Source organism: Ceratotherium simum, chromosome 38, assembly GCF_057802395.1.
Source record: "Ceratotherium simum simum isolate JZ-2026a chromosome 38, ASM5780239v1, whole genome shotgun sequence".
Lineage (NCBI taxonomy): Eukaryota > Metazoa > Chordata > Mammalia > Perissodactyla > Rhinocerotidae > Ceratotherium > Ceratotherium simum.
Window position 1 is genome coordinate 21,105,106 of NC_141937.1, and position 16,978 is coordinate 21,122,083.

The 16,978-nt window shown below is 41.1% G+C and overlaps 1 protein-coding gene across 1 annotated transcript in view; it reads right to left on the reverse strand.

Moving 5' to 3' along the window:
- Positions 1-1,578: 1,578 nt before the first annotated feature.
- The window catches only part of ADAT2 (adenosine deaminase tRNA specific 2), a 31,422-nt gene continuing 16,022 nt past the window's right edge, over positions 1,579-16,978 (reverse strand). The window contains exons 2-6 of the mRNA XM_004440971.3: positions 11,862-11,966; positions 9,146-9,296; positions 7,809-7,915; positions 3,282-3,354; positions 1,579-3,167 (exon numbers count right to left, since the gene is read on the reverse strand). Coding sequence (XP_004441028.1) covers positions 3,124-3,167; positions 3,282-3,354; positions 7,809-7,915; positions 9,146-9,296; positions 11,862-11,966 — 480 coding nt within the window. The 3' untranslated portion in view covers positions 1,579-3,123. The remainder of the gene's footprint in view (positions 3,168-3,281; positions 3,355-7,808; positions 7,916-9,145; positions 9,297-11,861; positions 11,967-16,978) is intronic.

The following is a 16,978-nucleotide window of genomic DNA, read 5'->3' on the forward strand; positions in this document are numbered from 1 at the left end:
CAAATGGTTCAGAAAAACAATTATATAGAGAGAGACAGACAGACAGAGAGAAGATAATAAAGAGAGAGCAAATGATAAAGCTAAAGGCGTAAAATGTTAACAGTAGGTTTAACAAATAAGGGATATACGGGTATTTTTGCAACTTTTCTGTAAGTCTGAAATTATCTCCAAATAGAGTTTAAAGAAAAATTAACAGTTCTTGCCTACATTGGAGTTCTTGGCCCTATTTTCTCTCTATGATATTCCAAATACAACACAGGAAGAGATGCTTGTGCCAAGTAACAAAAAAGTGCAAAGATATTTTAACATGATCTTTTATCAGTGATTGAAGGCTGCCAAAGCGTAACATACCACCCATTCTCAGCAGAGACCGTTGCAAAAACCAGCAAACACTGGATGCAACTTAGATGCAATGACTTCCCACTAACTTCTCTAAACAGGGCTGTGATTCTAAAACCTGTTTGCATCTCACAACTTGCAGAATTATCTCATACACAAAACAAGTCTCTCAGCCAGTCTCTTAGGCACTACTAGTATCAATCAATTGGATTCAATGTTTTGAACTGGAGCATCTTAATATTTTAAGCCATGTCTCAGTAATTGGAGAATATGGTCCTCAGGAAGCAAGATCACCTCATCATATGTCCACAACTCTCGCCACTACTTCGAAACTGCTGTCAGAATCCCACAGCCTTAATGTCTATGACCCCACAATGGTCGTGTATCAGCCCTGGAGGGGCTGAGCTCCAGCTTGCAATACTCTGTCTAAACTGATTTTCCCCCAAAGCAATGGAGGGAACCGTGCCCAAGACCAAAAATTTAGAAGAGACTTTTCTGTAAGTCAATCACTGGACAGAAAATCAAAAAGGTCATAACCAAAATTAAAATTTTCAGCCATGCTTAGGAATTAGGAAATACTTAGCCATTCTCCAAAACACAGCCAAGACAGAACATATGTATATATATATATTTTTTAATTTTATTTATTTATTTATTTTCCCCCAAAGCCCCAGTAGATAGTGTCTGTCATAGCTGCACATCCTTCTAGTTGCTGTATGTGGGACGCGGCCCCAGCATGGCCGGAGAAGTAGTGCATCGGTGCTCGCCCGGGATCCGAACCCGAGCCGTCAGCAGCAGAGCGCACGCACCCAACCGCTAAGCCACGGGGCCGGCCCAGAACATATGTATATTGATAAGTCTTTTCTATTTATAGTTTTATATTCTTCTCTATTTATAGTTTTATTATTTTCTTGATCCTTTTAGTAGTGACTATTGCTGGGTTAAAATACATATAACTATTGTTGGCTTTGGCTTTTTATCCTAGATATTCTCCTTATTATTCACTTTTCTCCAAATTTCAATCAATAATTTTACTTAACAAACATTTATCAAAAACCTACTTGGCATAAGATGCTTAGCCAGCCTTCCTGGGGGGTACTCTGCAGAGGATCAGGATTCCAGGTACCTTGTCTACAAATAATCCCCGAGAAAATGATCTGAGGACAATGAGTGCAATGAAGTCTGCTTGCAGAAAAGCATAAGGAGTCAGAAATGAATTATGATCAACTGAAAAAGGAATAAACTAGTCAAAGCACTAAAATTTAATGAGAAGATAATTTTGAAAGTAGGTGAAATCGAAGAGAAGGTACACGTTAACATTATTATAGATTTAAAATCATGCACGTTCTTCTCCATAAAACTTCTCAAATGCACTTAAAAACACACGTACAAAACCCAGCAATTACAAACCCTCTGAAGCATGTAACTGTGATTAGCTGCTACTCTCAGCAATATAAAAATACTTTCACCACAATTACATTCCAGCCTGTAATGTAATTCAAAACAAACAAGTCAGAGACATCGCTCAAACAGCAGAATCAACAAATACAGATGCTTTGCATCAAGCAAATGAATCCACTGAAGAAATGCAACGGAGAAGGAGCTGCCCTCCTGGGCCCGGAGCTGGGCTTCTGGTGGAACGGCGAGGCCCCCTTCTGGGCAGACGCGGTGCACCCAGCACGGCTCTGCAAAGCAGCACTTTGCTCAGAGCTAACTAACCCTTTCTGCCGTCAGTAAGCAGGAGTATCTGGGACTCCCTGCTGTGGATACCCTTTCCAGGGTTGCATTCACATTTTTAAATTTTAGATTTTAAATTCTAAACCTGGATTTTTATAAAAATAAATAACTGTATTTGATTCCAGATTAAACTAACCATCCTATTTAATTCTGCAACCAGCATTCCCACCACCCTTTGCCCTGTTCTTTCCTTTTGCCATAATTCTCACCACGCTCTGACACACTGTGTAATCTATTTTGTTTATTATCGGTCTCCCCTGCTAGGACAGAAGCTCCACTACTGCAGGATTCTTTGTTTTGTTCACTGATTTGATGAACAAGCAGAGCCTGGCACAGCATACTCACTAACATAGAAGGAATTGTCCCATTTATGCTTTTATCTTTTATTTTCAAGACTATTTGTCTTCAAAGAAGGCATAAATAAATTTTATTATAGCAATATGCTGTAATTTAAAAATGGCACTTAAGCACTTGTTTTAAAAGTATGCATTTTCTCTAAATGCTTTATAAAAGCAAAAAGTCTGTTCTAAGAACCATGTAATCATGGTCTGTATGTATATAATTCATATACAACTTCCAAGGAAGTCACAGGCCCCCAACACCCCGAAGAACACAGTGGCTGCAAAGAATGAAGAATTCGATTCTGAAATACCAGGCCGGGAGCAGGTGTCTGCAGCGTGCCACACTCCAGCCCAGACACACGCCAGGTAACTGGGTCTGGGGGCACCTTCTCTGAAAGCCAGCACTTTCCTGCACTGGGCATAATGGTTTTGGCAGGAAGTGCATGCACAGCTTACTAATTTCTAAAACCTCAATCTTTAATTTTTCCCATTCTTAAAATGTTCTTTCAGTGTGTGGAAAAGCTCATAGTTTTTTACAACTGTCAGACTTTTTAAAAAGTGCTAATTTGTACTCTTAACAGAGCAAATGATGAGAGACCATTTTCCCATGGGTTAAGGACAATATAGAAACATGTGATTCAACAACGTCAACAGCTTTCAGTCCAAGAATGTCGTCCAGGGGCATCAGACTTTCATCAGAACAAGTTCAGGATTTCTGACATTCCTTTTTCCGAACTTTTGATTTTGGTGCTGTGAAAAGAAGAGAAAAGAAAAGGAGAAAATGAAGAGCTAAGCCCATGTCAGACTCTCTTCCTACTGACTTGTTTTAAGTGACGTGCACTGTATACAGTAGGGGAAACTGACCGTTTGGATTTTCCTGTTTGTAGAAGGTCTTTAACATCTCCACTGCTTCCTCGGCCCGATATCCAGGAACGCACTGATGAAATGAGAAAGTGGAGAATGAACACAGGCCTATGAAAATGTGTGTTGTATCCCATAAAAACAGCAATACACACATAATTATGTAAACATATCTCAGATACCTTTAATACACTTTGTGCATATTAATAACGTGGGTAAGGTAGTATACTGCCAAACGAACAGAAGTATGGCCTCAATCGGACATCAATCTCAATCAACTAATTATGATTTCTCAATCAACTACTACTGAAGTTACTAGCTACGTGATCTTGGGTAAGATAGTTAAACTCTCTATGCCTGAGCCTCCTCATTTGTAAAATGTAGGTAATTATAGCAAATAACCCAGAAGGATTTTGTGAGGATTAAACGAGATTAAATAAAATAACATCTGTTCAGTACCTGACATCATAAGTGCTCATTAAGCATTAGCTCTTTTTACCAGCTGTTATTTTCTGATGGCCCACTGGGTGTCTAATGCTCTAGAGCTAGGGTTGGCAGTCCACAGCCACAAATGGTCAGCTGAGAATGGTTTTTCTATTTCTAAAGGATTGTTAAAGAAAAAAGAAGAGGGGCCGGCCCCGTGGCTTAGCGGTTAAGTGCGCACGCTCCGCTACTGGCGGCCCAGGTTCGGATCCCGGGCGCGCACCAACACACCGCTTCTCCGGCCATGCTGAGGCCGCGTCCCACATACAGCAACTAGAAGGATGTGCAACTACGACATACAGCTATCTACTGGGGCTTTGGGGGAAAAAAAAGGAGGAGGATTGGCAATAGATGTTAGCTCAGAGCCAGTCTTCCTCAGCAAAAAGAGGAGGATTAGCATGGATGTTAGCTCAGGGCTGATCTTCCTCACAAAAAAAAAAAAAAAGTAACTGCTGGGAGTTTGGTAGAGCTATTAAAAAAAAAGAAAAAAAAAAAAAGAAGAATATGCGACAGAGACATGAATGGCTCACAAAGGCTAAAACATGTAGTATCAGGCTCTTTTCAGAAAAAATTTGTCGATTCTTACTATAGAGAATTTTTTTGTAAGTGTTCAGTTTGTTCTATCTTTGGTATCTAACTGGAAAGAAGAGATCAACACATGAAAGAATAAGAAATTGTGATAACAGTAAGGAGATGAAACTTGACCTTGCCTTAATGATAGAGAATACTGAGAGACTGAGCAGAGCGTTTCAGGGAACAAGTAAGAATAGGCTTGGGTTGTGCGTAAGCTCGGGGGCGGGTGATTATTAAGAGAGTCTAAGGAAAGAAATTAAAGAGAGAAAATGAAGTCAAATATCTAGGGCTCTGAAGGCTTGTCACAGGAGTTTGGACTTGAAACACTGCACCCTTCTGAGGTGCGTGAAATGATGCAATGAACGGAGAATCCAGGGAAGCACGTCCAGAAGCAGGGCACAGGAGAGGAAGGAGTCAGCGAGCACCACCTCAGGGGCCTGGTGAACTGGCCACTCTGGGCCGCTGCTCAGAGCGAGTCTCCTTTCTCTTGTGCCCCCACTGGGCCCTTGCCTAGGCCTACAAAGCCTGCATAAACCTTCCCCATCAAAACAAATAACCTTCTACGAGTTTGATGTTTTTAGGTTCCACATATAAGTGAGATCATACAGTATTTGTCTTTCTCTGACTTATTACACTTGGCATAATGCCGTCAAGGTCCATCCATGTTGTCACAAATGCCAGGATTTCCTTTTTTTACGGCCGAACAATATTCCACTGTGTGTGTACATACCAAATTTTCCTTATAGAAGTGGAGAGTAGAATGGTGGCTGCCAGGGGTGGAGGCGGCGGGGGGGAAATGGGGAGACACTGGCCAAAGGGTACAAACTTTTAGTTATAAGAGGAATAAGTTCCAGGAATCTAAGGTACAGCATGGTGACGACAGTTAATAATATCGTATTGTACACTTGAAAGTCGCTATGAGAGTAGAGCTTAAATATTCTCACCATAACACCACCACCACCACAATGGTAATTATGTGAGGTGAAGGATGTGTTAAATAACCTTATTTTGGTAAACATTTCACAATATATACGAGTATCAAATCATCACGTTGTACACCTTAAACTTACACAGTGTTCTACGTCAATTATATCTCAATAAAGCTGGGAAAACAAAACAATAACCTTCCTTCTACCCTGCCCCCCAGGCAAGCTGCTCCCCTGCTTCTCCGTGAGAACATTCCAGAATCATGGCCGTCACTTCTGTTGCTCTCATTTCCTTCTTAACCCCATCCTCGCTGGCTTGTGCTCCCAGGACTCCAGGGAAGCTGCCCTCTCAGACACCCCAAGGGCCCCTGTCGACCAAACACTGGTCTCCTCTCTGTCCTCCTCAGCTCTGCAGCCGCGGAGACTGCTGACTCTACGTGCTTCTCTTCAGAACTCTCTCCTCCCTTGGCTTCTCAATACTTCAGCGTGCTAACCAACGTTGGTCACTCCCCTTCTCTTCCTGCTGTGTTAATGTTCCTGTTCCCCAGGGACCCCACCTCTCCTCTGGCTCTCTCACAAGTACCCATGTGCACGAAGTGCTCTCCTCTCATGTGGAGTTAGAACCACGGTTCTCAGCCTTGGTTGATCAGTAGAATCACTTGGGAGCTCTCTAGAAAAATACTAATGTTCCCGTCCCACCCCGACTGCCTTCTGATTCGGTTGGTCTAGGTTGGAGACTGAGCACAGGCATTCATAAAGGCTCTCCAGATGATTCTAACTCTCAGGGATGAGAACCACTGACTTACAGGTGGAGATGGAAACTTCATCTCTCTAAGATACCAGGATAATCTTCTCAAGTATTCATCACAGCTACAAATTTGTGGTTTTAATAAAAAGCACACATTCTTATTAAAATAAATTTTAAAACACAGAGCAGGTAAGTATTATACATTAATCACCATCTTCTTTGAAAAGAATAGTTCTGTAGGTCTCCTCTGTAAACTTTCATGCTGCTTATAATATAGTATTAAAAGAATCTGTAATTCTGCAATACGAAAACAGCCTCCCACCTCCTACAAACCCCTACCCGACCCAGCCAAACAAAGGAAGAAAACACAGCATCCGGAAGCCTGGGGTATCAATGTTTTCTTTAGAATCACAAAACACTTAAAAAACAATTTGGCATCAAGTCTGGAGATATGGCTTCAAACCATGGCCATTCATATCAATGGAGCCAATGGAGCCAGGTAGACACACTGCAAATGAACTCACATTTTGGTTCAGCCAGATCAACTCTGTGCAGGGATGTGCAGGAGAGGGCTGTGTTTGTGCACTCAATGTCACTGACATGTTGGAAAGGAATGTTCCACCCATGTCTGTAGCCCAGGCCTCGTCTTTGTTCTGCCCAGAAGTTTTGAGAAATTCTTTAGGTCTTTCTCATAAATGAAGTACAGAGTCAGCAATTCACTTGCAAAGAGTTATGAAAGTAAAATTTAAGCCACTAATAGAAGGGATTGGAAAAGTCAAATCACTTTGCAGGTTTTTTAATGATCAAGCTAAGTGTATCGTTGACTCTCCATCACTCTACTACAATTTCCTTTCTGATGTGATGTTAAAGGTCATCTATTCTCAAATGTACAGGAGTTGTGAGGAAAGCCAATGTTCAGCTGGGAAAACTCAAAATAGAATGTTTTCCAAAACTTGTTCTCAGTGGGATTCAGCCAAATTTAGCCCTTCATAGGTAGTGAATATTCTCCTAAGAATATCCGAGGTCTCTGAAGCTAACTGCCCACCACTTCCAGCATTTGTTAAATCCTTTTCTTTTTAAAGCATAATACTTTTAGGATTAACCTTACATCTTGGAGAGAAAAACAATCGAACTGGTTTATGAAAACTGGTATGAGTCTACTGGCCAAACTCTGAAATATAAATTTCTACGGCTCATAGCCTTAAACATAAAAACTTTGGGAGAAGTGGCAAGATTAAAGGGAAAGTAGAATTTCTAAGAGAACATGAAAGAAATGTGGATCTTTGGGTCTGCGGGAAATTTCAACATTAAAAAGGAAGGAAAAAATTAATGAAAATACAGGTATTGGTTGCTAGACAACAAAAACAGTACATGGCAATTAAGCAAAATGATTGAATGTGTGCAAAAATAATGTGTTCACCATAAATAGCATCTACTGTCACTGACAGAGGCCAGGCTTCACACGAAATTGGTACAGCATGCAGCAGGGGACACTCATTGAGTGGAAACACCAAGAGCGGTAGTGTCTTCAAACATATCTGAAGCCGTGGGTGAAGACTGTCAGCAGATACCTCGGAAAGCTAGGGACTCTCCTTCAGGAGAGAGTCTGTTCATTTCCACCTGGAAATGATTCCCTGTCGTCTTCTACTGCAGCATAAATGAACCCGACCAGAGGATATGAGGGTCTGTCTGGTTCTAGCACGGCTTTTTGGTATACTGAGCACATGCTAACTCTTCCCAAGCCCATAATGAGATTGAAGTAATTAGAAAGAAAGAAAAAGCATACGCTGGTCACATTACCTGAAAAGGTCTCCCAGTATTCGGTAAGTCAGCAGAGGCGATGTTTAGAACAGAGCCACAACCACCAAATCGTTCATTCTGACAGCCATATACAACCAGTGGAATTTATAAGAAAGAATTAAGGTCCCGCAGAGAACGTGCCGTTCCAGTGTGTATTGTGACAAAACCAGGGTAAGTTTATACCAGCCATCCTGGAGAAAAAACTCATGATACTCTTAAAAATAATTAAGCTTAGGCTTAGTCCTAAAAATCATACAACCCAGTTACACAAAAGAAAGAGGTTTAAAGGATTTAGAAATTAACATCTCACAATTGCAAGGAGAATAAAAAGTGAATATGTAGTTGGTAAATGTTCACTGTTTGCTCACTCTGGTCTTTCCTAAATCATTTTTTTGGAATTGTTAGAGAATTGGAGCCAGAAAAAAGGCAGGAATTTAATCCATGAATTTTCATCTTTTCATAATAACAGATTGTTCCCTGTTCTTTCCCCAAATCAAGTATAACCTGTGGCCCAACACAAAACACACTAAAACTGAGCCACTCTGTTAGGCAGGAAGGGAGAGAATTCTAAGTCGACCATAACTCCCTTCTTTATAGAGCGTATATGTTATACTCAAAATCCCCTGTCTTATTTTTAAAGTGATAAAACTATTCACACATACACAGCAAAATAAGTACATAGAAAATATGCAACTACGAAACTGAGTTTTTGAATTATCAAATGAAAGATCTTTAGAAACTAACTTGCTGCACTCACTGTGTCACTTACTCTGAAAGACACAATTCAGAGAGCTGTAACTTAGTCAATTTCCCATTTATTTACAATGATAATATTATAAATTATTTGCTTACTTTGTATTTACTCCTGACTTAAAATTTTTCCTACATTACCATAGATGTTCATAGCAAAAATAAACAAATAAAAACACAAAAACAGAGAAAGAAAATTTTTAAATCACCTATAATCTATTATCCAAAGGCAAAACTGGGGTGCACAGTCTTCAGATCTTTTCCTATGTACACTGTTTTATAACCTACTTTAACTTCATTTACGATTTTGCTTTAAAGAACAGTTTAAGTTAGTTCTCAGCTTTTCTTTCTCTAGCTTATTTGTTTAATAGTTATATGTTTGTTGAATAAAAATAAAGTAATTTAATTATTCAAAAATCTTTCCTAAAAATTTTTTTGGCCATGGGATACTGTATTTTATAACGTGGACCTCCTATAATTTGTTTCATAAATCTCTGTTTTCATATATTAGAAACAGGTCACGTGTTGGGCCATGTTCGCGTCCATGGGAAGGGTACAGGACGTTAGCCTAGGAAGCCAAAGGATACTCATCAGGCGGAGAGCAGCCGCGCACATGACACAGGGCTCCACGGTGACGTACAGCACAGTGTGCTCAAACACTTCAGAAGGACTCTTGCCACTCCGATGACACCAATCTAGGGCCTGATCGATGGCCACCATTTCTGCATGTCGAGTAGCCTGAAAAGAGAGAGGTGCTCACAGTGACATTGTTTGCTACATGTAACTGCATTTTACAAATATGAAAAATATGTATTTTTTTCATGGGCCTATAGTTCCTGCCAACATTTCAACGAGTAAAGGCTTCACCCTTAGCAACTGACAAGGTATTTCCCAATTCAAGTACCATAACTTTACCAATGAAAGACACCTAATCTGAGATGCCATAAGAATTATCCTATATTTTCAGCTAAGGACCATAGGGGATACTCTCTCAATTAAAATGCCATAGAGAAGACAAGTCTTGCAAAAAAAAAAACGTGAATCTATGTTTCTGAATATTTTAGGGGAGGCTTGAAATTTCCATAAGCCTGTGCTCCAGTTTCTAATGTGTTTTCAAGGCCATCACTGACCTCACTCTTGGCAAATCTGTCTTTAGTTTACCAGAATGTCATCACTTACACTTTCTTTGGGACAAGATTTTATATACCGGCAGACCCTAGAGAGAGAAGCAGAGATTCGGTGTGGGTCTCAGAGACCTCCTGGGAGGCAGCAGAGCATAGGAGAAATCACACAGTATTTGGAATCAACCACTTATATTTGAATCCTGACAACGACATTCCTAATTATGTGACTTGGGCAAGTTACATAACTTCTCCAAGCCTTGATTTCCCCACATGTATGTAAAATGGGATTGAGTGGAATCTACATCTCAAAGCAATCTGAATCACATGAAGCATCACACCACATAATGCTATACATGTACTCTGCTATGCGATAACTATTTATGATATCCATGATAATCACATTCGTCAACAAATTTACACTGAGGGCTATGTACAAGCCACTGTGCTAAATTCCATGTGGGATAAGAAGTCTCTGTTCTCAACACACATCAAATCTGGTGGGGCAAACAGAAAGGTGTTCCTTTACCTGTGACAGAGCAGAGTGTGAAAAGTGCTGGCACAGCGACCCAAGGTGCCATGGAATCCAGAGCCAGGTGGAGGCGATGCTCCAGAATTATAAACTCAGAGCTGGAAGGTACTTTAGAGAAGAGGTTCCCAACCCTGGCTGCATTCCAGAACCAACTGCGGAGCTTAAAGAAAAAAAGTTCCCCCAACTTGAGTGCTTTTAAAAAATCAGATTCAGAATTCCTGAATCAAATCTCCCCATAGTTCTCAATAAATAATTGTTGAAGTGAATCATCTCAATCAGCTTCCTCTTTTACCGCTGAGAACCAGAAGCTAAGACAAGTCAGGACGTATTAAAGACACACAGCTGGGAGAGGTGATGGTGGTGATGACAGGGGGTGAGGGTGGTTTCAGAGCCAAAAACAGGACTCAGGGAGCTTCATGTGGAGTCAAGAGTCTTTCTATACCATGTTTATGGGGTAATCTGCTATAGGACACAGAATATCAAAATCAATCCAGGTTAATTTCAAGGTAGAAAAGAAACCCAGATCACTGGGAGGTTAGATGGATGTTGTTAGGACGTTCAAAGTTCTCACATCAAAGATACCGCACCAGGCCACAAAATACAAATAGGAGATATGACAATTACTTAAAACACAGAATTCCACTCCCAAATAAGTATCTGTATATTCACTAATTGCCGTATTATGCTGATTACTTATCTCACAAGTTTTTTGATATCCACATAATAATGGCTTTGTGAATCTGGGTTCCTACTTTGCATGTTCTTCCCTAAATCTCAGTCTTCTTTTTGATAGATGTGATGGATGAACTTTTAAGTCCACACAGCACCAGCCCAACACCAGCTTGTTCTCTGGCTCCCAAGATCGCATGATAAGACCCAAGTCTGTGTGAGTGGTGTTTCGGTTATAAGCTATCCTTGAGGCCACCTAGTGCTTCTGAGAACCACAAAATTTGATACTTCGTTTACACTTACTGTGACACACTGTTGTGACACCATGTTTAAGAAGTGTTGCCTTAATTCACGAACTTCTCAATCTAACCACAATAAATTAAAAGTCACACAAGCTACTAAAGTGTACATACTACACGTAAGTACAGAGGTAGCAGGAGGTGGAGACTTTATTCCATTGAATTATCTGATATAGGAATAGTTTCCTTTATACAATCCTTTTATATCTCCAAAATTATAAATTGAGGGTGATTTTTTAATTTACTAGGAGGAACATACTATTTAAAGGTAGTAAAGAATGCCATACAAGTTAAATTGACGTGTTTTATAAAGTGGAATTTTCATATACTAGATTTGCTTATAATGGAGATAGACTCAGTTGTTCCATACTGACACTCTGATGTAATAAAATCCCCTCTTGGGTTTTACTCAAGTGTTAAAGTGAAACTCCATGAAATAGAAAATTAGCCCCAAAGACTTTATTGCTTCATTAAATTTTTCTGAATTTTCCAAATTAAAAAAAAATCAACACGTATCACTTTTATAATCAGAAAAGAAGGCATTCAAAAAAAGAGATGTTTAGGGAAACTACCTTTCCATTGATACCTACGGGCCTCGACACAGACCCATCTTCTGTGGTAAATTCACTCCACGCCCACCATCACTGCCGATGTTTGCAATTATACTATTCGACTCACATACATTTTTGGTTTGATTAACTTCATTTCTTCCCTTCCCCACAACTTCATTGTTGTAGACCATAAGGCAGCCAACAGGAACTTCAGTATTTTCTAAGGCTTCTTTGGCCTGAAAGACATAGAAAGTCGAAGACATATGTTCAGTCCTTGAAAAGACTACATAGGAAAGAAACGGATGCAGCATCAGCAGGCTAGACATGTGTAAACACCAGAACAAAGAAATGCAGCTAAGCTTTCCCTTTTCTCAAATACAGTTCAATGGTTAGTGCCTTGTTCTCTGTCGTGTCCATATTGAGGGAGACTCAGGAACAAATCCCCTTGAGTACGTCCTGAGCCCCCTGATTTCTTCTTCTCATCGGAAGCAGAGGCGATCAAAAGACTGTTATTGACTCTTGTTCCTAAACTGTCAGGGTCTATGGACCTTTTCAGAGAGTATATACACCTGCAAAGAGGCAGAATAAATAACATTTATAAGTTCTTTATTAAAATTCTTTCCTTGTGGAAATTCTATTTGCTTAAATTTTTTTTGTTTCTCTAAAAATGATAGGAAACATCCCTCCACAGTTCCAACAGCACAAAGGTGACCAGACTGGATGTCTCCCTGTGCCCCAAATTCCCACTCTAAGTGACAGAATAAAAGTTTAGGAGCACTCTATATAAAAATGGCACCACCACGTTGAAGAACATGTTGGAAGTTTCTTTAAAAAGTAAACATATATATAGCCTATGCATAAATTCTACTCCTAAGCATCTATTTAACAGCAGGGAATATATGTCCATTAAAAAAACCTTGAAAAAGAATGTTCATAATAGTCAAAATCTGGAAACAGCACAGGTGTCCATCAACAAAAGAATGGATAAACAAACTGTGGCATATTCACAAGTGGAATACTACTCAGCAATAAAAAGGAACATAATACTTATACACACACAGCATGGAAGAATCTCAGACACGCTGGGTAAAGGAAGTCACATCCTATGTGATCCCCTTCATGGGAAGTCCCAGAATAGACAAAACTAAACTACAATGATAGAAACTGGAACAGTGGTTGCTTTGTGGAAGGGGATGTGTAGATTGATTGGAAAAGGAACAAGGAAATTTTCTGGGGTGATGAAAACTTTATCTTGAAAAGGGTGCTGGTTACACAGACGTTTGCATCATTCAAAACTGAATGAACGTTGTATTTAAGACCTGTGCTTGACACTGTGTGGAAAGTATACTTGAACTGGAAAATATAAAGGAGAAAAATAAGTTTAGGAACACTTCCACCACCACCGTCCCAGGAATGGCAAATCAATTATTATATTCACAGAGCCTCCCCTCTATCACCAGCTGTCCATTTTTCTTCTAGCCCTGTGGCTGAGTGAACCCCAGCAGCTCTGGGGCCCAGGATGGTTAAAGAACACTCCTTCGGGCGGGGAGCAGAAGCAGGAGGCTATATCTGGGTGCTCCCTGACCCTGCCGCTGAGAGAAAGGAAAGGAAGCACGCAGCCATTGGACTAGTATATGATCATTTCCATCTCACAGCAGTCCAAGTACAGCTGTCTCTAGACAGACACGGCATGTCTTATTTCGGCAGGCCTGAAGACACTCTGGAAGACTACATTCCCATTTAGGTATTTACACACACCACAGGGCATACAGAGTGCAAAGTTGAAGGCACTGCTGAAAACACTGTGCTCCATCCCCTGCACAGCCTCTTACTCCCAGCAACACCGTATTTATAGCAGCAATAACTTCCTACCATAATGCTAACACAGGTTCCTTAGCTACTTGAACCATGCTCAACGGACACTTAACTTCTCACGTAGCCAATAGAGGTGAATGGAGAAGCACGTAGTGGTAGCCAACTGCACCTCTCCTTTCTCCTCCGGGTGGTGGGATAGAGCTGGGCATGGGGAGATCTGAGGAGACAGTATCTGAAGCAATAAGACTGCATTCTTCAGGCCCGTGTCATGAACTACCCATAGGCGAGTTCTGTCTGAGTTCTGTAAAAATGGTTAAAGCACGCCCAGTTTATGCACAGTTCAAAAGAAGAGTTCCAACGTTTCGTGAATATATACAAATAAATATACAAATGTACCATAAGCTACTATGGAAAAGAAAACCAGGAGGACAGACAGCCGGGAAGGATGGCGATGCTAAGTACCAGTGCAGTTAAGGCAATCATCACACTAAGAAGGTTATTTAAAACAAGCTTAGGATTATATACAACCCCAGGGACACACAAGAGATAAATCATTTATTCATCCAACAAATATTTGTCGAGGATCTTGAGATAGGGAAATTATCTTAGATTATTCAGGTGGCCCTAATTGCAACCACAAGTGTCCTTATAAGAGAGAGGCAGAGAGAGAGTTTTGAAGATGCTACACTGTTGGCTTTGAAGATGGAGGAAGGGGCCATGAGCCAAGCAAGGAATGTTGCTCTAGAAGCTGGAAAAGGCAAGGAAATGTAGTCTCCTCTAGAGCCTCCAGAGGGCGCACAGCCCTGCTGACATTGTTTCTGGCCAAGTGAAACTGATTTGAGACTCCTGGCCGCCAGAACTCTTAAGAGGATAAACCTGTGCTGTTTTTTGGGTTTTTTTTTTTTTTTGTTTTGTTTTGTTTTGTTTTGTTTTGTTTTTATAATTTTTTATTTATTTTTTGCCTCAAAGCCCCAGCAGACAGTTGCATGTCACAGCTGCACATCCTTCCAGTTGCTGTATGTGGGATGCGGCCTCAGCATGGCCGGAGAAGCAGTGTGTCGGTGCGCGCCCGGGATTCGAACCAGGGCCGCCAGTAGCGGAGCACACGCACTTAACCGCTAAGCCACCAGACCGGTCCAACCTGTACTGTTTTAAGCCACCAAGTTTGTGCTAATTTGTTACAGAAGCCATAGGAAATTAATACACCTTGTAAAGAGGAAGAAAAGATAAGCTATAACTGGAAAAAAATATTTGCAAACCACACATCCAACAAAAGTCTGGAATCTAGACTATATAAAGAACTCTCAAAGCTCAACAGCAAAAAAACCAAACAATCCCATTAGAAAATGGGCAAAAGATATGAACAGACATTTCACCAAAGGGGACATACAGATGGCAAATAAGTACAAGAAAGGATATACACATCATTAGTCATTAGGGAAATGCAAATTAAAACCACAATGAGTTATCACTACACACCTATCAGAATGGCTAAAAAAGAAGTAAAAACACCAAATGCTGGCAAGGCTGAGGGGAAACAGGATCACTTATACACTGCTGGTAGGAATGTAAAATGGTACAGCCTCTCTGGAAAATAGTTTCTTAAAAAGCTAAACATGCAGTTAACATATGACCCAGCAATTGTACTCTTGGGCATTTACCCAGGAAAATGAAAACTTATGCTCATACAATACATAAGTTCATATAAAGACACAAATGTTCACAGGAGTTTTAGTCATAATAGCCAAAAACTGGAAATGACCCAAATGTCCTTCAACAGGTGAATGGTTACACAAACTGTAGTACATCCATGCCATGGAAAACTACACAGCAGCAAAAAGAATGAACAATTGACTGACTCAACCACTTTGATGGATCTCCAGGGAATTACATTGAATGAAAGAAAAACAATCCCAAAAGGTTATGTGTTCACGTATGTAACATGCCTGAATGACAAAATTAAAGGTATGGAAAGCAGATTAGTGGCTGCCAGGGTTTACGGTTTGGCAGAGGATGGTGGCTATGAAGGGGTAGCGTAAGAGAGCCTTGTGGTGATGGAGCAGTTCTGGTGGTGATGAAACAAAACTAAACATGTGACAAAACTGCATAGAACTACACATACACACACACACATGCACACACACACAAGTGCATATACAGCTGCTGAGACCTGAATAAGCTCTGCAGATTGCATCAATGTCATTTTCCCGGTTTTGATACTTCACTATAGTTACATAAGATGTTAGCGTTAGAGGAAACTGGGTGAAGGGTATATGGGCCTTCCTGTATACTTTTTTGGAACTTCCTAGAATCTATAATTATTTCAAATGAAAAGTTAAAAAAACATAAAGGTGTTGTAAACAAGAAGTATCTTACGATGGAGATTAAAAAGAGATGTCTATTGAGGTAGGAGGAAAACCAAGAGTGTCTGGTGTTATGGAAAACTTGAGAAAAATACTGGGCCAAGAAAGAAGGGTCAGTGATGCAGAGGCAATTTGGGTGGAATGGTAGAAATGAAAACCAGTGGCTTAAAGAGTGCCTTATCTATAGGGCAAATTTCTTGTTTCTACCTATTACAACAGACTGTTATGTCCACAACTCAAGTGTTCTGATTCTGAGCTTGCAAATAATAAAAGCTTACAACTTACTGGAAAACTTGCTTTGAAGGAGTGATGTCAGCATCATGGCGGAGTGAGATGTTCCCTTTGTCTCTCCCCTCTAAGCTACAACTAATGACATCTATTAACCAACAGAGGATTCCCTACACAACACAACAGGATGCCTGAGAGATCCATGTAGCTATACATCTGAAGGTGGGTGGACCAGACCCCTGGGAAGCAGCAGAACTAAGGGAGGAACCCCTCCTCCTCCCTGGCAGCAACAATACAGGTCTCAGATCCTCACACAGTGGCTGGGTGACTGTGAGTGGAGGCAGGGGCAGCCCAGCTCACACAAGAAAGCTTTCAGAGTGGTAGCCTGGCCCATGGGTGCTCCCACCTACCGCAGCGGCCCTGCCCACACGAACGCTCCCCACCAAGTGGCGGTGGCTCAGCCTGTGCAAAGACACTCCACCTGCCTAGCAGAGCAGCCCAGCCAGACCAACCCACCAAGCGCAGCACCTGGCCCACATGAAGATGCCCCACCTGCACAAGCAGAACCCACCCAGTGAGTGCAGCAGCACAACTGCGACCTGCCCACCTAGCCCAGTGGCCCCACCTGTGCCAACATGACTTGCGAAGCAGCTGCCACGAGCCTGAATGAATGCAGAGTGGCTCAACTAGCACGGTGACGAGTAGACGGGGTGAGAACAGAAAATACAGTCCCTGCCCACGCCCCCAGAGGTGGCAGGTGGAATCTGGGACCAGATACTACCACAAACATACTGGCAGAGGATCAATTCATCAAACACCAGGAAGAACTACAGTAACACTGC